The sequence below is a fragment of the Molothrus aeneus genome, chromosome 4, assembly GCF_037042795.1.
Source record: "Molothrus aeneus isolate 106 chromosome 4, BPBGC_Maene_1.0, whole genome shotgun sequence".
Lineage (NCBI taxonomy): Eukaryota > Metazoa > Chordata > Aves > Passeriformes > Icteridae > Molothrus > Molothrus aeneus.
In genome coordinates this window covers 1,917,069-1,939,440 of record NC_089649.1, presented here as the reverse complement: position 1 = coordinate 1,939,440, position 22,372 = coordinate 1,917,069, and the positions used below count along the sequence as shown (strand labels likewise).

Sequence of the window (22,372 nt, the reverse complement as noted above, 5' to 3'; positions counted from 1 at the left end):
AGGAGCTAAGTGGGACACTTCCAAACATTACCCTGCACTAATCCAATGTTATTTTTCCCACAGCAGCCCGCCGCTCACAAGACCATTGGCAGAGGTTTGCAAACCACTGGCATTCACCCACATTCTCTGGAATCATGTCCTTCCAAATTCATAAATTATTCTGTACGCAAGCTGCTGCAACGTCCATTAGCTGTGGGAGCTGCTAGAAGGTTAAACTGGAGCACCCACCCCCACAGATTAATTAATGCTGGCCTCCACATTCTGCTTCAACTGTCCATCCCAGTCATGTTTGCACTTCGAAGGGAAAGCAGAAGCAGTTGGGTTCAGACTTAATTTTAATTTCTGCCCTCCTGTCAAGGCTTGTGCTTTAGCAACCTATACCGCTGCTTGTAACAGAGCAGTGTTAAATGAACACAGTGTTAAAGAACACTTGCAGTGTTCTTCTCCCTTACACCCCAAAAGCAAACAGAATTCCCTGGAGTACTATGCTTCTGGAGAGTCCAGCTGCTTGGATTTCTCCAGAACAGTCAAGCTAAACACAACCCAAACTCTTGCAACCTTATGAGTGCAGATGATACATAATGCACTGCTCTTGGTTGAAATCCATAGCTCAAGGACAGCTTCTGGAAAAGAACATTTTGCAAGGCAGTTTCTCTGAATAACAACAATAAGCAAGAGGATTTGCCATTAGCTTGCACCTCCCACAGTTACTTTACGCTGTAGCTTTTTGTGCTCGCAGTACTCAGATTTCTCATTCCTTTTTTCTCCTCGACTCCTCTCTTTCCCTGGAAGCACCAGGACAGGCAGTGAGGTATCCCTCCACTAGCAAAGCCCTTGGCTGTTGGGCCTGGCCAAGCCCTGTGCCAGCACACAGCAGCTGAGGACTGTGACAAAAGAGCAGGCTCCGCTGTGCCAGCCTCAGCTCCTGCAGCAGCCCAGCTCTAAAGACCTGACAGAGCAGGTAAATCCTGCTGCACATTTATGGAGCCAAACCTAAGGATTCAGGAAGACAAACACACCCCAAGGCAAATGAAGGCTGCTCCAAGCAAGCACTTCCTGCAGAGGTCTAGGGACAATTAGTTCACATGAAGGAGCTCCTTGCTCTGACATGCTCTGTAACTCCAAGTGCTGCAGACCCGCCTAAGCCAAAACTGGGGCACAATTCCCATGTGCAGTGCACATTTCTGTCCTTGGCTCCAGTTATTTAATGAGATACCAAAGCGAGGGATCTGCTCCTGCATATCCTTTATTAAGATTGCAGCCTCCACCTCCACGTTGCTCAAAGCAGGAGGTGATGCACGAAGCCACAAGCAGCCCTGCCTGGGTTACTCATATCCCAGAGCAGATGGGGTCTGACAGATAAATACCTGCTGAGGAACTCGGGAAGCCTTCAAAGAGGAAGGCTAATGCCTGGCTCTTCCTCCCACAGCTGTCCAGGAGAAGGAGCCGAGTCTGTACGCACAGCATGAGGGCTCCCATGTCACACAACAGCACCTGGCCAGCAGCACATGCCAACGCCAGGAGAGTCAGTGCAGGCTGGAGCAGCCCTTCCTCAGGCACTTGATGTCTTAATTCACATTTTATGAGGCCACTCAGTAGCCCCTGAGGGTGCCAACTGGAGCAGGCTTGCACTACCTTCCTACTTACACAGTACCCAGGAGGATGGCACACATACAGCCACTTCCATCCTCCTCCCTTCCACCCAGCATCACTGAACCCTACACACTGAGCCACTATCCTCTGCAAGGCACGGCACCAAAACGGGAATACGAGGCTCCAGCCCTGAGCAGCTTCCAATTGCCAAGATGTTTCAGCACACACAGCTCAGAAAAGATACATTTACCACAGTGCGGATACTGACAACATCCGCATACCCTTCCCCTGGGACTCCTTAGCATGGATTTTACATAGGGACCAACCACCTACTTCATGCCAGAAACACTTTCTAGCCCGTGTGAACTTTATAGCTCTCTTCAAACTGAAACCAGGACAGCACATAAACCGTATCACAGCAATCCTGCATTTATACTTCTGGTTTTCTGGCTCAACCCACTGGAAGAAATCATCAGGTTACTTGGTTAGGCTATGAAAATCCTGCTTTTCTCAGGTTATATCAAAATGTTGTAAAGCATATCCCACTGGAAAAAAAATAAAGCTTTTCCAAGCTCCATGCCTGGCAACGCCAAACCTAGAGGAAATGTAGCTGTGTTCAGTAACAGACAAGAGTCACATAGCAACCCACAATTTCAAATAATGTTTTGTTTAAGCAACAAAACACCTCTGGCTTTTTGTTTAAATGGTTCTGGCCTACACCAGAGAAATTAAGTATCACTAAGGAATGCGCTACGTGAAAATTGCCCTCAATTGCACTCGGGCAAACTCAGAGAAACAAAGTCAGAGTTACTCACACTGCTCACCTTTAAACTCTTCCTCCTTCTTGTTACATCTCCTTGAAAACACAACTTGCATATTACCCTATTTGAATAGTTATTTTCTTGAAGGCAGTTTTAATTAAAAGCATTAATCTGTTAATGCCTCTGTGCCACGAGAGTTCACTCGATTTGGTGCAACAGGGCGAGGTCTGCAGAGGTGACTACGGCGTGCTATTAATTCTCTGATCACAGCTTGGCACCTCACTAAACAAGGAAGGGAATTATCTCCTGCTTTACACATGCAGAAAACAAAGGCACACCAAGACAAAGGCATTTGCCCAAGACCACACACCAAATCAGAGGCCGAAACACTTGCAGCATTGTCAGCCACACAAACCCCAATCCTAAGTGGCTCTGCTAATTACTGCTCTAATAATTAATAACTGCTCAACTGCAAATGCTGAATAGCAGGAGTGCTTTCCAGCTGGGTGAATATTCAGCTACCTGGAAACACACAACCCAAGGTCCCCTGACAGCCCTAGTCAATCACACATCAGAAACGCACATTGTGCAGTGACCATCAACTGTGCGTCCCAGAAGGGGAGGCATTGCTCTGAAAAGTTCTTTATTCTCTTACTTTCAGCCAGGTGCTTTCTAAGTCAGACCATCAGGAGAGTCTACTACAGCTTCGCTGAAGAGCTGCCCCACAGTCCAAGTCCACACTTCTTCCATGAAGGCTCTCCCCAAAATGGAGATCTCCCGGATCTGGTGCCACTTTTTGCCTCCACTGGACACCAGGGACTTGTGCTGCAAGCACCAAACTCTCCCCTGTCCCAGAAGACTGAACCAGGCCTGCAAGAAAGGCAGGAGCATCTAAGGGCTCACTTAAAGATGCAAAGATTTAAGGGAGCAGGGGGAGAAAAGAACTGACATAAATTAGGTCAAGTGCTCCTGAAAAATGCCAGTTCCTTTATATATAGCGACAGCACTGTGATATCTTTTAATCTCAGCTTGCCATTGTCAGATATTAGCTGAAATTCCCTGCTTTTGCTCTGGCTGCCATATTCAAGTGCCATGTATTTAATATTAATGAGGCAGATGAAACAGAATGAGACTAGGCTGGCACTTTCTGTGATAAAAGACAGCTTGTGGCAGAAAAGCATTCATTTAAAAGCACTAGGGATTTCTCTTGGCTTGGAAATTACATACAAGATACAGGAAAACAACAAAACCCTTTTCAGATGTAATTAAAAATCTTGATCTTCTGATTCTATAGGTTAACAAAGGCCTAATGGTTGACTGGTTGTTTCTTCTGCTAAGATAACCACAGTAGCAGGGAGTTAAGTTACCTGGCCAGAATTATGGGAAGCTTTAGTTGAACTGCTGAAACAAGATTTGAAAGATTACTTCCCCCCTCCCGCCCTCCAGTGTCCATACCCTTGTGCTTACACTCAGGCAAAAAACCTCAGGGCTCAGAACTCTGCCCAAAAACGCAAAGATATAACGAGGCCTGCCATAGGTCAACCCAGACATGAGGCAGATTTGAAGGAGGAAAAAGCAGCAGCCAATGGATGTGGTGATGAAGTGGTGCGATGTGTCACCAGACAATATCACAAAATCCCTGCTCCTCTTGGGGTCTTGGCATGAAGATTTGAGGACTGTGCATATGTTCAGTCCCAGATGGCTGCGTTAAGCCTTATAATCACTCCCAGCACTTACAGGGAGCAATACCTGCTCACAGTATGACAACCTAATCTTTTCTCTGCAAACCTCAGAATAAATGAGTACTGCTCCCAATTATTGAATTCCAATACTTTCTGACAATACCAGCCTTGGTACCTCAAACTAGGACAAAACAACAACAAAGACTATTGAAATAACATCAGCCACACTGTTTCTGTGTTCCTTCCCAGATACCCAAGAAATGTCATCACACTAACTAAAACTAAAGGAGACAACAGAGAGAAAAAAATCTTTAACCACAGATGAAGCAAGAAAAGGAAAATCCAACTACATGGATGCACAATCTCTTTACTGGCAACCCTGTACGTTTCCTAGGCACATCCAGGCGATATGGGAAAATCCATGTTCCTGCAGGGAGATGCCAGGAGTGAGTGTCAGTCATAACCTGGTACCTTCACCTTTCCAGGAGGCAAGTTTGCAATTTCCAAGCTAGACCATTGCCTGCCAAATTTTGTCCTAGAAAAATTAAGCCATGACCATCAGCCTGGCATTGTTCATTCATCTGAAAGCCACCAAAAGCTCCAGACTGACTCAGATCAGAGGAGAAGGGTTTGCATGGGGACTGAAGGGAGATGATGAGTGCATCAAAAGGCAAAAGCTTGTCTGTGGCTACAGTAGGAACCCCTATCTGGAAGGCTAAAAGCAGCCCTGCAATTCCACCTCTACTTCAGGTCACACTACTGTACTCCCTGTGAGCCCCTCTTCATGCTGCCCTGCAGAGCCACAAGCTCATGGGGTCACCAAACAAACCATCTCCCCCCCAGCTTGAGCCTTTCACTTTCTCTACAGACAAAAACAGAGCTGTCACCACCAGACTGCCAGAATCTTAATTCAAGTCAAGTTCATGTGCTTACACAAAACACTTTGCACACTTGGTGCATTCAACACATCTGGTAAATAAGTTCTGTTGAGCCTTTTGCTTACAGGACACAATAATTGACTTTGCACCCAGCGAAGCCACCAGTGAAACACCCAGACTTGGCTCAACACCTCCAGATCCACCGACAGCCCCGAACAGCCCAGAAAGGCATTTAAAAATGTCCTGCCAAGGAGTCAAAACAGTGCCTCACTTCCACACCCATCACGTGAGAGAGGTTAATGTAATTCCTGAATGAAAGTCATGAGAGGCATGCAGATTTCCAGGAACAATTTATATTAGAACTACTGCTGTGCACAGGAATCAGCTCTCAGGAGCTGCTGGCAAAGCAGAGGCAGCAACCATGGCAAAACCAAAGTGTTTTTAAACCAAGTCTTTTTCTATTAGCTTCTGCCAAGTATTCATAAGCAGATCTGGTAAAGAAATAACCCACAATTACAGTACTTCAATAACATATTTACAGCAGCTAGATCCCATCTGAAAATAAACCCAGAAATAGAAAATCCAATTAGACAATAGAAAGACCTAAAGAAGCTGTAAACTCAGATGGAAGAAAGCACCAACTCCCCAAAACAGCAGCAGTCTGCTTTTTGTCAGCATCTTATGTGGGATGCTACTACAGAAAACAAAAAGCCTGCAAGAAAAGATGCAGCTTCTTCCTATTTGCAGACACTTCAAGTGCTCTAATTGCAAATCCAGATCCTAAGCCTGTGTCACCAAAAACACAGGCACAGCCTGTGTCTTTAAGTAAGGAGTCCCAAAGATAGCTCAAGACTCATAAATCACAGAGCTCAGCGAAATAACTGTTCTAGCAGGGAAAGGCAGTATTGGGCTTCGGACTACAGCTTGCGCCAGCAGAGCACCACTTAGATGGGATGAGCAGAGCACTTCAGAGAGGGAGAAAGTTTCTAGAAAGACTGGGACCTGCTAAAGGAAAACCACAGGGAGCTGTTCTTCCTTCTTGCAGCTCTTCCTTCAGCACCTTGTGCACAGCCAAGTGGACCTTGCCTACACTCCTGTTCATCACACCTACCCAAGCTGTGGACAAGAACGGTTCTGGCAACAAAGCCCTGGCCCACGGGTGTCTAAACCAGGCACCAGGGTGCAGAGGATGGGGAAATGCATCCAGATTGGAGGGAGCAGCCAAGAAGGGGCATCTCTTACTCCCACTGCATAGTGGACACAAACAAGGACTCTGTGGAGCAAGAACAACATTTGGGGTAAATTTCCATTGAGGCTGCTGTGAGCTAAGAGAGAGAGCCCAAAGTGGGTTCTGTGTCTCTGCTCCAGAGCCTTCTCCAGCAGCAGCAGCGCTGAACTGTCCCTGTGCCGTGGTGTTTGTCTGAACCATTATTCCGCATCGCTTCCTCCAGCGGGCTGGAGAGCTGCTCACAGAGCTGGAAGTGAAGGCAGCTACACAGCGTACCTAAAAAAAGCTTAGAGTACTATTGGGAGGCTTTTCTTGTTTATTTTTACATCACCTGGTCACATCCAACTGCTCTACCCTGAAGCTGCTACAGTATCTTTCCCTGAAAGAGCCCCTGCAGCTCACAGGACTGAAGCCCAGAGCCAAACCACGCCAAGGGCAAGGCTGGATGAAGCTGCAGCATCTGCCAAGCCAACAGAAGACCCTGTGCCCTTGGCATCTCTCCTGCCAAGCAAGCATTGAGCAGCCTCACACCCATACTCCCAGAATTACCTCAAAGAGCCACAGGGCTGCTGCAGGGGTGGGAAGGGGATACATAAAACATGCCTCAGCTGTGCGTAAATATTTTATTCCTCAGATTCATGCTTAGTCAATGCTCGTCATTATTTTAGGGGCCTTACTCAGGCACTAAAATTGCCTCCCCATCATCTCACCTACACAAAGCAAGGACTTTGCAAGTATCTAAAGTATCTGACTCCAGCTCAGCTCATTCACACTGCAAAAGCTAGAGGTCCTGAGTGTGTGGTGGGCACACACACAACCTGCCCTGTGACCAAGGCTGTGCTGAAATAAAAGCAAGGAGGAGGCAGGTTCCCACCATTGTTAGCATCAACAGGAGCAGCAAGAATTGTCTGAAAGAATTTCCTACTGCAAACAGGCAGCGAGGTCAATAAAGGAAACAAAAAGGTCACAAACTAAAATACAGTCCTGTGTGCACTGCCCAGGGCTTCCTTGGTGCAGACAGCTGAGCCAGGCCAGGCCCAGAAGTCCTATTCAGCAGCAGCAGGCCAGGAAGGCAAACCCTGTGCCCTGGCCACCTCAGCAGCCCAAGCAGTGCCACCCACAGCATCACCATGTTCAGTGAGAGCAGTCTGCAGCCCCACAAGGCAGAAGCATGGGGTTCCCCCTACCCTGCTACCCATCTCTTGTCCCAGGCCAGTGGTGGCCCAGTGGCACTCGGCAGCACACACAGATGTGGCTCTCCAAAGGTGCTGCCCCCAGCTCTTGCTCAGCCCAGTGGGTGTCAGCAAATCTGCTGCTAAAAGACAAAGCACAGAGGCTTCAGCCCCACACTACCTTCCCATCTCCCTCGCCTTCCTCCCCTCCATGGAAACCAGCAGTCTCTCATTATCAAGTATTTTTAAAACAGATTGAAGAGTAAGAATACATTGTGCTGTTTTAATCTCTCAGATAACATTTTCTATGGTTCCCATGCAAAATCTGCACTCCAGCCTCATTTTCCCCTTCAGTTTTTGTTAGGCTTAGAAAGAGGGGGTACATTAATAAATGAACATGAGTCTCACTCCTGTAACACAACCAAGCTGTGGTTCTGTACTCATTTAGGATAAACACATAAAGGGAAGAGTAGGTAGGCCAGGGCCCTCTTCCATACTCAGATCTACGAACAAACCATCCAACACTGGTCAAGATGCTGGGAATTAATCCAAGAGGAAGAAAAGTGTCCCCTAGCCAGCACATCTCAACAGCTTCCAGACTGGAAGTGGCTTATCTCACACTGAGCCCAGATGACCACAGCATGCTCTCAGCCTGGTGCATGTTTAAGCACAGAAATGGATTTCATCAGCTGAGAGCTCCCACAGCAGCTCCCAGCACCCATCCTGCCAAAACTTTGCTTATGCATGCCTCTACATTTGCATGCCAGGATCAGTCTCCATTAAGTCAAATAAAATTACAGGCAGCACATTACACATGTGCCTCCACATCTGTGGGATCAGAGCCTTAAAGGGAAAGCCTCCCATCCTACCAAAACACGCCCTGCTCGACTACAATTAAACACAGACACTTCAGAGCAGTTCACTCAAGTTATTTTTCTATGCATACTTTTACAATTGACATAATGTCATATCCTGCCAGGACGTAAAAGGTTGTGACTCAGGAATGTTATCATCATTTTAACTCCAACTGACTCGCTTTTGGTTTCATTCCTTTCCTTTTTCTTTCCCCCTCTTCCTTTAATTCTCCCTCCAACAAGATGCATGCCACTCGCAGCTCCACTTAATCATGTTTTGTAACGAAGTTGGAAAGGCAAACCTTCACCAGTCTTGCCTTGCTCTAACATATAATTAATTCTTCCTTCCAACTCCCTGCCACCCTCCCAGCAGCACAACAGCAGCATGCAAAGTGGGAGCAGGGAGGATTAGATAAGGAGGTACATAAGAGAGAACATGCCCAACACCTCCTGAGTGCCAGGCCACCGTCCTTTCTTCTCTTATCAACCCAAGATAAAACAACTCCCTTGTCCAAAAATCACGGATTCCACAGGATGGAGGGTCTGCCCGGCAGCTGCTTCCGAGGAAGCTGAGTGCCCTTCGCCTTCCCTCTCCCACATGCTTCTCTCATGCTGACGGATGCTTCATCCCCCAGTCAGTCCCACTGGGCTGGACTCAGCAGTCCACAGACAAGAATTTGGTTTAACTGGTGCAAAACCCTCTGTGGATGCGGTTCTGGGATGGCTGTGGACTTGGATTCACCAAAATAACCCAAGGGGCTCAGCAGCAGGACCAGTTTAACATAATTTAAAAAAAAACGCCAAACACATTCACAAGAACAAACAGCAATCACATCTTGCAATAAGCCACGTTCCTGAGCCTATTCATGCTGCAAAGTTACTGCTCCACACAAAGCCAAAAGGCTCTGCTTGGCAATACCCTTCAGCTCGCCCTAAAAAATCATCTGAAGCCACACTTTCAATGCATATTCTTACACTGAAAGCCAAACTTCAATTTCCAAGCATGCTTTAGACCTTAAGATCAAGGAAACATTTCAGAAGAAGCCTTACAAATGGCTGGTATAATTTATAGGCATTCAGTTAAGAAGCACCAGCTCTCATTTTGCTTAGTAGCATAACTTCCCCACCACCAGTAACACCATTAACCCCATCTCTATACATTTGCTTTTCCACATCAGAGGAACCATACAGCCCCACAGACCCGCAAGCACATAATAAACGCTAAAAGAAACTTGTCTCATCCTGGTCACATCTTGAACGCAGACCATTTTCTTATTTTGAGAGGGAGTCACATGCAAGTCCTCCACTCATGGGCAACTTCTATGTTACTCCCAAGCACTGAAAAAGTTACGGGGAAGTCGGTCAAGTCTCTCCCTCCTCTGGCCGACAATGCACAAAAGTGCATTCAGTCTGGTCACGGTGGAGTTTCATTCACATTTCTGCAAGCTAGACGCCAGAGAGCTTTCCTTTTCTTTCTCGGCATATTTCGTTGTTGTGGGTTTGGGGGCTTTTTCACTTTCTCCCCGTCAGGGGAAAATCTTTTGTCTTTCTCAAAACGAACATAAAACCCTCTCGGCCACCACACCCCCAGAAAAACGGTCACGCTGGAAAACGCAGGACACGCGTGCCCCAGAACACTTCCATGCCGGGACTGCCGTGCCGCGCCCGCCGCAGCCTCCCGGGGAGCGCGGGCCCGTCCCGCCCGCCGGCCGCCCACCCGCACGGGGCACAGCCCTTCCCGCTCTCAGCTTTCCCATTCACGGGCAGCGGCGGGTCAGATACACCCAGGGGAAGGCACCAACACCTCAGCGGCGGCGGACGCAGCCCAGGACCATCCCCGCCGTCCCCCTCGGGGCTCTGGGAGCAGCTGCCCGCCGCCGCCACGGCCCCGCCGCAATCACGAGCCGCGGCCACAAAACGGGGCCAAAAAAAGTTTTGCGCGGGCTCCCCCGGCCCCGGAAAGGGGCAAAGCCGGCGCGCCGCGGCGAGCCCACCGTGCCCCCCGGCACCGCACCCTCGCAGCCCCCCGCGAGCACCGCACCCCTACAGCCCCCGGCACGGCATCCCCAGCACTGCGCCCCTGCAGCCCCCGCCGCCGCGCTCCGGCGATCCGGCCCCAGCCCCGCGCTGCCCCCCGGCCCCGCGCACCGCCGGTCTGCCCACGGCCACGGCCATCGCGGTGCGGTGTCTGCGCTGCGCTGCCGCCCGCCGCCTCTGCGCTGCCTGCTAGCACTGCAACATGGCCACCCGGCGGGGAGGGCCCATGCGCAATGCAAAGGGGCCGGGCGGCGAGGCGGGAGCCCCCCGGCCCTCCCCCGGGGCCGCCAGGCAGCGCGGGCAGGCGGCCGGCGCCGCCGCGCCGCTCGGGGAGCCCCGAAAGTCGGCGGGAGTCCCGGGGGGCGGCAGTCAGTGCCCAGCGGTAACCCCCCACTAATCCCTCTCCTGCCCACGCCCCCCATGCCGGGCCGCGGTACCCGGCCCCTTAACCCCGAAGGGTCTCTCTCGCCCACCCTGGCAGTGCCACAGATGAATATACAGACACATCTGCTCCAGAGACCCTTGCAAAGAGATAGCCAAGCAAGCGCTCAGCAAGATCCTCCTCAGCAAGGAGCACAGGGATTCAGCAAAGAGGTATTTCTAACAAGGAGGCACACAGGAGCCCTTAACAGCCTTGTATAACAACACAGAGGACAAAACCTGCTACCTCATTCCTCTTGTTTCTCTGAGCACTTCTGTCAAATACACAAACACAGTTTTTCAACAAACTTGGTATACCAAACAGCAGCCACGGTGGCCAGTTGCTCTCCCATGTCACAGCATGTCACAGGTGAGACAGCCACAATACAGAGTGTCACCACACCACTTGAGAAGGTTTCAAGCGTCCGCCCTTCTTGTTCTTTAGCCCAACCTTTCACACCCCTCATGGTTCATGCATTGCACCTGTGTGCTCTCTGTTCCCTGCAGTGATTGGTCAGTGCCCCTGGGCACTTCATGGCTCGTTACCTTCAACAATGTTCACCTGCTGCCCACAGATGTAAGCCCATTGGGGATGAGGCTCAGCAGCCCCACTCCCAATTCCACAAAGTGTGTGCCCACACTCCCACTCCACTAAATGACTTCTAGGGCTGAAAAGAAGCATTGCTGGCTCCTTGCCACTCCAGCTGACACTTATCCTGGTGTTGAGCATGATATCCCTTTACCTAAAAGGTGGGGACTCTTAGGGCTAAGCTAAACATGTCTGCTTGCAAATTTTTGGCCAAGGTAGGGATGAAGAAAAGGCCCTGCACTGCTTTGTGAGACATAAAACCCCAAAGGGCTACAGAAGACAAGAGACCCTGTTTGCTGTACACTTGAAGGATACACTGAATTATGGACACCCCAGAGCTACACCCATATAAGAACATCCACAGAATCAAAAGAAAAAAGCCAGCAGAATAAAAACTGAGAGCACAAGTAAATGACCCAAGGTAGCGGTCAGCAAATAGAGCTTCGCAGTGCACTTACCATTTATAACCCCTTCGATGTCAGGCTCATACCTTTCCCTCCAAAAAAAGCTATTTCTGTATGGCTATGTAGTAACACATGGCTGTTTGAAGAGGACTACAGAGTCCAGGTATTGCCTTCCTGCAGCTTTTATAATTGTGTTTTGAAGAACTCAGGAGCTGATCTTGGAGAGTGGTCACCCACACCAGCTCCTGCGCCCCCAGCCTGAACCAGAACCAATGGAAGTGCACTACCAGACCCTCCTCCCCCACAGCAGCTGCAGCTCTGCACCTGAGCAGTGCCCTCAGCTGGGCACAGGTACAGCCCCCACCAGCAAAGCTGCTACCCCAACAGACATGCTAAGGTGTCTATCAAGAACATTTGGCAAGCATAGCTGATGCAGGGCTTTCATCACTCTAACATGTCAGGCATTAATGCCAAGATCCAAGGGAGGCTTCAACATTAGACTCATTATTGCTCTTGTAGCAAATTCCTCCTGCATGCACAGCTCCAGGTGAGGAGGTGCTGAGCCAGTCTGCGCCGGGAAAGGCACCCGGACCAGTGCAGCCTCTAGTGGAAACCTGGTGATCCTATCTAAAGAGCTGCCCTTGTGGTACCTGTGGGTGAGGCAGACAAAGCTTCCCCTCATCTGGATTAGAGATGCATGATACTCCTACACCAGCATAACTCAACCAACATGAAAATCTCCTGTGCTCACAAAACCTTGATGTGACTCACTGTATCCTTCCTAGGCCTGGAGCTGGGAGAGCTGTGGCCACATTTCCTCCACGATACTCACACACAGACACCTTTCTGGGTATGGCCATCCACGCTGAAAGAGCAGGGGGAGAAAAACATCAGCACAGAGAAACGTTTTGCCACCTTCCCAGAGCTCAGCTAGTGCAGCTCTTTGCAACTGTTAGTGTTCAGTACCTTGCTCCTCAAAATTTTGTACCCATTGCTAACAAATCAATGCCTGGGCAAAGGGAATTGCCAGCCAGCCCCTCATTCCAGAAACCCCATAGAAACTGGTTCAATGTTTCCAAAGGGAATTACCAGCCCCTCATTCCAGAGACCCCACAGGAACTGCTTCAACATTCCCAAAGATGTTAGGCATACATTTTGCAAAGCCACAATATACAGAGTATCATCATACCAATTCAGAAGGCTCAACCTATACCCAGTAACACCATATCACAGCCAAAGACTTCAAGCACCAGTCGGTTTTGTTCTTTAGCCCAACGTTTTATACCCTCGTGGTTCACGCACTGCACCTGTGCACCCTCTGTTCCCTGTGGTGCTTGGTCAGTGCCCCTGGACACTCCATGGCTCATTACCCTCAACAATGCTCACCTGCTGCTCAGAGCTGGAGCCCATTGGGGATGATGCTCGGCCACAGCCGATGACCACAAACTGTGTGCCCACATGTACAGCAGCATCTATTGCAATCTCTGTCCATGGTTTGTGAGGGCTGCACATGCTTCTGGTTTTGCAGCAGGCTGTAGGATACTCCAGCTGCTTACATGACAGGCAGCTAAAAATATTTATGGATAGCTGGGAGCCTGCAGCAGAGATGGCTTCTGCAGTGTGACTTAGGGCCTGACCCAGACCTCTTTAAAGCCACAGAGCCCACACTGAGCTCAGTCCCTTCATTCTCTGACTGTGAGACAGAAAATCCAGCACACCTCTCCCACACTTTTGCCCACTATTCAGTCCCCAAACTGCTTGGGACAGGGGCTGTCATTTGTTCAGTGTGCACAGGGCACACTGCCCACGGGGGCACTGATCTTACCATCCCTCTCAGGTGTTATGTACACGCTTGTGGTATCAGTATGGGCAGTACAGAACAAAGCGAGATCCCCACAACAGCACATCGTGTGTCCAACCTCTTTCAGCCATGCAGCAGATACAGAGATGAGATGTGGTGAGATACGATATGACTGCAGACACTCGTGGTGTTTGTGTGTGGTTGTTGTACATAGGTTGTTGTACATGTTGTAATAACAGCTACCCCAAACCACAGCACACTTGTGAGTCTTTACTGTCAGTTTTCCTAAGTCCACATTTCCTGCACCACAGGGCAGTTCAGGATGGGACACATCTCTGGTGTTTGGGTGTTTCATGGAGCACTGAATGTCCCTGAGGATGGAGACGGACCCTCTCCAGCCAGCCTCTTCCCATAGCTGACCACCCTCACTGTAAAATAGTTTTCCCTCACACACAAATGGAATTTCCTGCATTTCAATTTGTGCTTATCATCTCCTGTCCGTTCACTAACACAATGACTGATAAGCAGCTCTTTGGTCTCGCTGCCTGCCAGCAAAGGACCCTCGCACTTCTCAGCTCCTCCCGCCCCCCTAGCCTGCTCCTCTCCTTCCATGTCACCTCTCCTCAGCGCTGTCACCCCAGCTCGCACCTCCACGGGCCGCCACCCGGGGCAAAGGCGACCGTGGGGTGGCGGCCCGGCCACGGAGGAGGAGGAGGCGGAGAGGCCCGGCGCGGCAGGAGGCGGGTTTCCCCGCCGCACCTGGGTGCAGCGCCGAGCACCGAGGCACAGCACCGAGCGCCGAAAGCCGGCCGGCCCGGAGCATGGCGCGGGAGCTGAGCCAGGAGGCTGTGCTGGACTTCCTCTGGGCGGCCGGGGGGCGAGCCCCCAATACGGCGCTGCTCCGCCACTTCCAGCGGTTCCTCCGCGACCCGGCGCTGACGGAGCAGCAGCGGCGGGAGCGCCGCGAGTACTTCAAGAGCCTCGTCAACTCCCTGGCCACCGTCCACCCCGCCGCCGCCCCCGGCGCCTCCAAGGACATCGTCCTCCGCCGCAGGTACCGCGACCTCCTCGATGAGGAGCTGCCGCCGCCGGAGGAAGAGAGGGAGCAGGAGGAGGAAAAGAACGAGCGGCCGCCCCGACGCGACCCTGACGGGCGGCGCGGCCCCCGCGGGGAGGCGGCGGAGCAGGGGCGGCCCGGCGGGGCGGGGGGCTGCTCCGCCCGGGGCCGCGGCGGGCCGTGCTGCGAATGCCGCCGGGCGCGCCGCGCTGCCGCCGCCGCCGCCGTCCCCGCGACACCGCCCACCCCCCGGCCGCCCCGCTCCCGCTCCCCGCCGCCCCCTCCGCAGCCGCCTCCGTACCGGACCGAGCCGCCCCCGTACCGGACCCAGCCGCTGTCCTCGGGCCCCTGGGCGCTTCGCCCCGGCGGCGCAGCGCGCCCCCGGCCCCCGGCGCAGCCGTCGGGTCCCGGGGCGCTGTCCCCCGCGGTGCCGCCCCGGTCCCGATCGCCGCCGCTGCCTGCCGCCGGGCTGCCCTCTGCCATAGCGTCCCGGTGCCGGACGCCACCGCCGCCACCGGGCCCGGAGATGCCGCCTCCCTACAGGTTGCCTCAGCCCCGATCTTTGCCGCAGCCCGCGACCGGGATGCCCTTGCTGAAGGCTCCACGGCCCTCAGCAAGCCCAGAGAGGCGAACCCCCGCCGGATCCATCCCGTCCCCGCTGCTGTCATCGGGCCCCAGGCCGCTGTCCCCGCGGGACCTGCCGCCTTCCCGATCCTTGCCGTTGCTGTCCGCCCCGGAGGTGCTGCCCCTGTCCCGCTCCCTGCAGGCACTCCCTGCCAGCCCCTCCTCATCGCCATTGCTTTTGTCAGGTCCCGAGGCGCTCGCTTCCACCAGGCTGCCCCCATCGCAGTCCAGGTCCCTGCAGCAGCTCCCCACCAGGCCATCCCCAGATCTGCCGAGGGGATCCAGGGGGCTGACCCCCAAGGGACCAACCCAACTTCAAGTCCTGAGACTGCACCCGTGTCAAAGCCTGACACTGCCATCAGGTCCTGGGATCCTGCCCCCCACCAGGTGCCCCCCACTCCAATCCCTGCCACAGTCCGCCACTCTCCCTTCCCCATCCCGCGCCCTGCAGCCACCCCTTGCCAGGTCACCCCCATCCCAGTCCTTGCTGCCAGCACAGGGCCCCGCAGTGCCCCAAGCCGCAGACAGCCAGCCCCCAGCACCGCTGCCTGTTTTCCAGAGCATCAGGCGCCAGCTCGCTTTGTCGGAGGCGCAGGGCACCCCCTCCTCAGTGCACGATGACTGTGGGCGGCAGCCTCGCTCCGTGCTCACCAAGAGCTCCCCTAGGAACGCCACAAGCCGGGGGCCCCTGGTGCCGCTGGGACAGCGGGAGCACGCCTGGCTGGTGGCAATGTCAGCAGGCTGCTGGGCTCAGGTGCGGGGGCTCTTTCTGGAAGAGCCTGAGCTGGCCCTGCAGAAGGACTTCATATCAGGCTTCACGGTCCTTCACTGGCTGGCCAAGCACGGCGACGGGCCGGGCCTGCAGGAGCTGGCAGTGGTGGCGCGGCAGCTCGGACTGGCCCTGGATGTGGATGCCCGCTCGGGCTGCGGGTACACGCCACTGCACCTGGCTGCCATACATGGCCACCAGCTTGTCATCAAGGTGCTGGTGCTGCAGCTGGGGTGCCAGGTGCAGGTGCGGGACGGCAGCGGGCGCCGGCCCTGGGAATACCTGGGCAGCTCCACCTCGGGGGAGATCTGGCAGCTCCTGGAGGCACCCCGTGGCACAATCATGTTCCCCACGCAGCCTCTGGCCCCCCGCGCTTCCTCGGTCACCAAGGTCTCGCCGTCCACCGGCAGGGCAGCACTGCCTGCCTGCCTCAGGGTGCAGCTCGGCCGTGGGGCAGTGTCCCACCAATCCAGCAGCGACAGCGACTGAGACAGCTCCCGGCATCCCTGCCAGTGGAGATGGGACCTTGGTGGCCACCCTGAGAGAGGAAGCCACGCAGGCACAACAAAAGTTGTGAAACAGACTGAACCTACTGGAGAATGTACTTTTAAATTATTCCAATGAACTGTTGTCTGAACCTCTCTGCCCTCCCTCCCATTTCTTGCTTTATCTACCAGCAAACGATGCAGTAACTCTGCTGGAAGCAGGAAGAACCCTCAGGAGGCAAGTCCTCTGCAGCCCACAGGGCCAGGACCAGCTGCTGCGTGCAGCCACGACCACCAGCATTAATGGGACCATGGCTTTGGGGTGAGGCTCAAGTCTGGCCCCAATCCAGGTAGAGCACTTGCTTTTGCTGACAGTGGCAGATTGTTGTTGGTCCCGGGGTTTGCAAAACACTTGTTTAAACCACCTAAATTCTGGGGAGCAGTAAAATGACATCCCTTTTTAATCCCAGCAGATTAAGGATGAGTCCCTCTTTTAAAAATGCAGCTGATCAAGATCCAGTCTTCCAGTGAGTAGGGAAGGGCGTTTCCCAGGCCACCTTGCCCACCATTCCATGCTGAAAGGAATGCAGGGTAGCACCACAGCCCTGCTCCCCTCCACAGCTGCCTGGGGCTGCCCAGCAGTATCCCTGCTGCTCCCTCATTCCTGCACCTCCAGTTGCTCTCCTCACACCACAGGATTAGGAAGTGGTACTTGTGTTGTGGCTAGAGCCCTGTTCCCACGCCCCAGCACGGAAAGCATTCCGGTAGGATTGTGTGTTGGGCAGAAAAGGAGCTGTGCTGTAGTATGAGTCCCAGCCTTGCAGAGGAAAGGCAGTTTCATAACCAGAGCTGCATCTTCCCAGAGACACCAGCCCCAAATTGCCTGTTAGGTGTTTATGTGATGGGGGTAGGTGGGACTGGGGGCCAAGTGCAGTTATGAGATGTCCAGTGGAGTAATTCCTCAGAGTTTACAAAAATCAAACTGTCTTTAGGAATCTCAGTGGATTGTGTGGGTCCTATAATGTACTCTGCTCTCTGCTTTAGCATAAATGAGCTTCTAAAGTGTCAAAAATTGCAACAAGTTCATCTTGCACCTAATCTGTCCCTCCTATAGATGCTCTGTGGAGGCAGGAAGTGAGCTAAGATACACGAGGCAGGGATCCAGTGCTGCCAGGTTGATGCTGCTGCTGGGTGACCCTGGGTGTAGGACCAGTGAAACTGGGACTTCTGTCTCAAGCCTCAGTGGGAGGCTTTGGGGCACAGCAGAGCAGTAGGTGGGAGCGCTCATGCATTTGAGGCATGTGTGTGAGTGCCTGCAGTTTCGGGGAGGAACAGGAACGAGGGCAGCAGAACCTGACCCTTGCATAACAGGCGTGCCAGGGAATGCCTCGAGTCCTTGCTCAAGCACTAATTGAGGTCTCCACTTTGCTTGGGGTTTTTTTGAGGGAGGAACATTTCCCTGCACAAGGGAAGCTACTCTGCCTGACTCTCGGGCCACAGAAGGTTGAGGCCTTTTCCCAGCCTGTTTTTCTCCCTTTACAGGGAAAGGGTTCAGTAAACCAAAGCAGTGTCCTATAAGAAATTCAGCTGTGAAGTGGTCTCTGAGCCACCAGCAGGAGAACATGGAGGGCCCTCTGGGACCTCCCAGAGCAGGAGGAATCCTGTGTATTCCCCCTTCCTCTTCAGTCCAGCTGGGGTTTATACTCTAGGTCACACCAACACACAAAGTATCTGCTGCCTGATGAAGAAATGAAGCCTTTTCCACCACATTTAGAGCCATTGTCACTACTCACATCATATACCAGGCTCCCTGGGGAAAGGGATCCCTAAGGCCTTCCACAAGCCTTGGCTACGAGCTCCTAAAAGCAACCCTGTTGGACAGGGGATGTCAGGGATGCCATCAGAGCCATCCTGTACAGAGAGTTTCTCAGAGGGAACCCCAAATAAATGAAGTTTGTGAGCTGACTAAAACTGGGGCGGGGGGCATATTTTTTTTCTCCAAAGACAGCTTCCAAAGAACAAGGTTTTCCCCTTTGTATCTTCCATGCTGCTACCTTGGGATTCTCATCTTACAGCCTTTCCCTGACCTTTCTCCGTGACGCAAACCAAAGTGGTGCTTTCTTTTCCTGCACACTGTTTCAGCCCTCGCCTGTCACCTTTTTCAGAGCCCTTTCCTCTCCCTGGCAGTGTTGTCAGGCTGCTGAACTAAATAAGTTGTGACCTGATTTTGTGATCACTGTTTGCTTGCCTATTGAGATGACACAGATAAGCTGGATTCTCCAAATTTTGAATTACAGAGCAACTGTTAGGAAGCTCAAAACTTTCCATTCTGGATTCAGTATGCATTCACTCTGGTTTATCACCTCAGTGGTATTAGGACTGCTTACACTACTTATACTGCACAGCTCCTACACCACACAGTTATTTGGGGGAATAACCACTCTTTTAACTCCCAGAAAGTCTCATCCTCCCAAGTTTTCTGTGGGTGAAATAAGCAGTGGACAGGGTGAAACCCATCTCCAGCCCATGGTGGGAGGCAGGGTTCCCTCAGCCACTGCTACCCTGGTGCATCACAGATCCAGTCAGCCAGGAGTAATCCACCACTGGATACACACACATGCAGCCTGAGCATCTCCATTTCCAAGTTCTCCTGATCTCCTTGCTACTTACTTGTCAGCCTGCCCGGCCCCTTCCACACCTGTGCACGCTGCTGTTTCCTCATTGCAGCTGGACGTGGCTCCTTGCCTCACACCCAGTCCAGGCATCTGACTTTGCACCGCCCTGAAACGCAAGATTAACGCACAGCAGGACTCTGCCCTCTCCTCACTGCATTTAAACACACCTCCCACTTGGCGGCTGCTGCTGCTGGTCAAGTCCACCCCTCCCCTCTGTCATGCTTATCTCTGATCAGCTGCTTTGTACTCCAAAGCCCACGTCCTGCAGAGGGGGAGGGCGTTTCCCTGCCTTGGCCTTTGCCCAGCACAGGTTGTCAAACCTGAGCCTTAGGAAGGCCTGGCAGAGGTAACCCCTCATCACCCACTCACGGGGCACACCCTTCACGCCCACTGTGCCATGGCTGAAAGCAGGCGTGCAGCACGGCCATATGTTCAGCTGGATCCACGCCTCGGGACAAGGACCAAAGGCTGGAGCAATGGTGGGAGCCCAGCTCAAAGAGCCCAAGAGGCTTTTGTGCAAAAAAGTGTTCCTGGGCAAGGCAGGTGAGCAAGAGCACAGAACATTGCAAACTGAAACTAATGGCTATAGGACCCTTTATACCACAGCACTTTATGAAGCAGAGGCAAACAGAACTTGAAGAATTAAAAAAAAATTGGAGAGTCCATCACACAAAACATTTTTTCTTACTATGACAAAATTAATTTTGAATTAAATAGTTTGTATACAACTCCACAGTGAGAAGAAAGTCTTCCACACTTTTAGCAAGTAATGAAACAATCACAAACGCTACTAAATGCTGTTAAAGCTAGAATTTCTCATCACTACATTTACTACAGGTAGCACCAGATGTAGGTTAGCAGAGTGGGGTTTAGCATAAGAAAGCCCCCCACCCCTTCCCAATTAATACTACAGCCTGAATTTCCCCAGCAAATGAGAACTGTTAGCCTTTCAGGGAAATACAAATATTGTCTTTGGAAACTCAGTCACACTGGAAAGCTCTAAAAGGAGAGTTCTTAGTTAAGTTAAATTAATACCCCTCATCCCCATCATGAGTCTATTTAAGCACAGAAAATGTGTTTTACCATTAATTAAAATAAATATATTTTAGGATACCAAGAAAAGCTTGGTACAGAGGCACTATTGTGTTAAACACTTAACTGAGCACATAGTGCAATACTTGTCTGTAAAGACACAGATGGGTGATCTTGTGGAGATTGGTTTTCTCCTAGAGCTGTTAATTTGATCTGGTGGAGCAAACTACTTTTTGGATGGTTTAAATAAGCCTAAGGCTCATGGTATTTTAAATCTGGATAGGATTTCAGCAAAGGCACTTAAGCTCCTCATACCTATCCGGACTTCCTTACAGTACAGGCTGTCATAAAATAAAAAGTAACCCAGAATCTGTTTGTGAAATACATCATTACACTGCTCTTAAGATTTTTTAGCTCTGATGGTACTGGAGGAAAGCACAAAACTGCTCATGGCAGATGGGTCTGATAAAGATTTTGGGCGCTTTCGTTGCTATGTGATAGTGTTTCATAGGCAGCCATGTTCTATGTGCTCAAAAGCCACAAGCTATTTAAAATTAATTGTTTAACAAATGTCAGTTTCTGCTGTGAAGGAAAGGCCCATCAAAACTATTGGCAAGGTCCTCCACACAAGCATGTCTGTCCATGTGGACTTGCCTCAGTTTGCATTTCTAATGCTTCCATGGCAAGGAAGGACCACAGTCCTTCAGGATGTGTCCCAGCAGCTTCCCCCTTGCTGAGGGGCCTCTGTAAAGAGAGATCTTGGTTTAAATATTTTCTTTTGGCCTTTCTGAGTCACAGCTCGAGAGTGAAGGAATGTTCTAAAGAATTTGATACCAGAAGAGATATTTTATAGACTTTCATGAAGCCCCAGGATATTTCAGTGGAAGTGGAAGATATTCAGGATATTCAGTGGAATCAGAAGAATTTGAATTGGTGTGTGTCACAGACCTGGAGTCCCATGGTAATTCCACAGGGAACAAATAGCTTTGCACAGCCAGGCACACGGCAGGTATTACTGCAGGTTGTCCAAAGTCCACGTGGGAGGTGCATGCCACTGGTAAAGAGCAGAGAATGTGTCAGGGAAATAGGAAGGGCTTGAGTCTCACTTGGAGAGAGGACAAGAGGCACTTGCCAGGCCTTAGTGGGGAGTGTTGTTGCTACAGGGATGCAGAGCTGTGCTCCTCCATCCACAGACACTGCACCCTCCTTATCTCCCCAGTGCTTCTCACACTGCCTGGTGATGGTATCTAAAGTGACCCTAGAACAAAACAGGCAGCTGATAAGGAGGGCAGCTGATAAGGATGAGGGCAGGGTTTGTCCTCAGAGCCAGGCTGTTTGCAAGCTTGCTAGTGGCCAGGGAAGACCGTGGGGCCAAGGGAGAAGCAGATGCTGCTGCTCACTTGCAGCCTGCAGGACCGTGCCAAGCTTGGGGACAGCAGCAGTCCCTCCCCTGCACCACTGCTGGCTTCCAGTCCTGCAGCTCTGCTCTCCCTGTGAGTTCACCCATGGGAAAGCCTGCCTGTCACTGTGGATTGTTTCATATCCCTGCCCGGCCATTCCAGTGTCCCTGGTTCAGCCCACGTAGGCAGGCTGGGGAACCAAGGTGGAACCCTGTGCTGTCACACTGGTTTGACACCCAAAGTCACACTGCCTCCTGTGTCTGAGCGAGGCTGGGTCCCTTACCAGCCTCTGTGCTCGTGCCAAGTGGCATCAAGTCACCCTGAAGGCAGCAAGACCTCTGCTGGGCACGTGCTGAATATTACTGAAGAGTGTAAAATGCAAACACTGGAAGGGGATTAACTCTTGCATAAGAAAAGGTGTGTAAAACAGTCCAATGCATTAAGAAATAATCTTGTTCTTTTCCTTTCTTGTGTTCAAATACTTAACCTGAGTTTCCAGCTCTGTTTGAGTCATATCATCAGTGGCAAGGAATGTAAAGCCTGACTCTTGTCCTAACATACTTTCTGCTGGAGGTTTCTAAGCCACAAGGCTGTTATGGGCTCTCCCTATCCGAGTGCTGGTCACTACAGTCCACAGGCAAGGGCAAGGGATGTACCAGGGCAGGGTGTGAGCGTTTTAGAGGGAAAAAGGAGGAATGAAATGCTCTTGCCAAGGCAGGGAGGCTTCCAGGCAAGCGGCTTTAATAAACAGCATCCCCAGGAGGTCACTAAGCCTGGCAGTCTCGCCTGCAGGTTAGAGACGCACAGATGGGCACAGTCAAGGGAAGCTGCACATTTTTCTTTGCATAAATACTGGAACTGGTTTAGTCATATGCTGAGTGGCATACTCAGGGGGAATGCAGATGCTTGAG

The 22,372-nt window shown here is 51.8% G+C and overlaps 2 protein-coding genes across 5 annotated transcripts in view; one reads left to right on the top strand and one right to left on the bottom strand.

The window, feature by feature from the left end:
* Positions 1–10,423, bottom strand: part of SEPTIN11 (septin 11) — a 45,011-nt gene extending 34,588 nt beyond the window's left edge. For all 4 annotated transcript variants that reach the window (XR_010783610.1, XR_010783611.1, XM_066549389.1 and 1 more), the window contains exon 1: positions 10,317–10,423. Coding sequence is in view for 2 of the 4 variants with exons in the window: in XM_066549389.1 (XP_066405486.1) it covers positions 10,317–10,343 (27 nt within the window). In the remaining 2 variants the exon portion in view is untranslated. The remainder of the gene's footprint in view (positions 1–10,316) is intronic.
* A 3,817-nt stretch (positions 10,424–14,240) lies between these two features.
* Positions 14,241–16,358, top strand: SOWAHB (sosondowah ankyrin repeat domain family member B). Its single transcript, XM_066548865.1, has 2 exons — positions 14,241–15,487; positions 15,566–16,358. The coding sequence occupies exons 1-2, from the start codon at positions 14,241–14,243 to the stop codon at positions 16,356–16,358; spliced, it is 2,040 nt and encodes a 679-aa protein (XP_066404962.1).
* The last annotated feature ends 6,014 nt before the right edge of the window (positions 16,359–22,372 follow it).

What these genes read in the sequence shown, in the direction of transcription:
- SOWAHB (XM_066548865.1), top strand. Translation starts at nt 14,241, where the DNA reads ATGGCGCGGGAGCTGAGCCAGGAGGCTGTGCTGGACTTCCTCTGGGCG. An exon ending in GGGATCCTGCCCCCCACCAG is followed by an intron (nt 15,488 to 15,565) that starts GTGCCCCCCACT and finishes ACCCCTTGCCAG; the next exon opens with GTCACCCCCATCCCAGTCCT.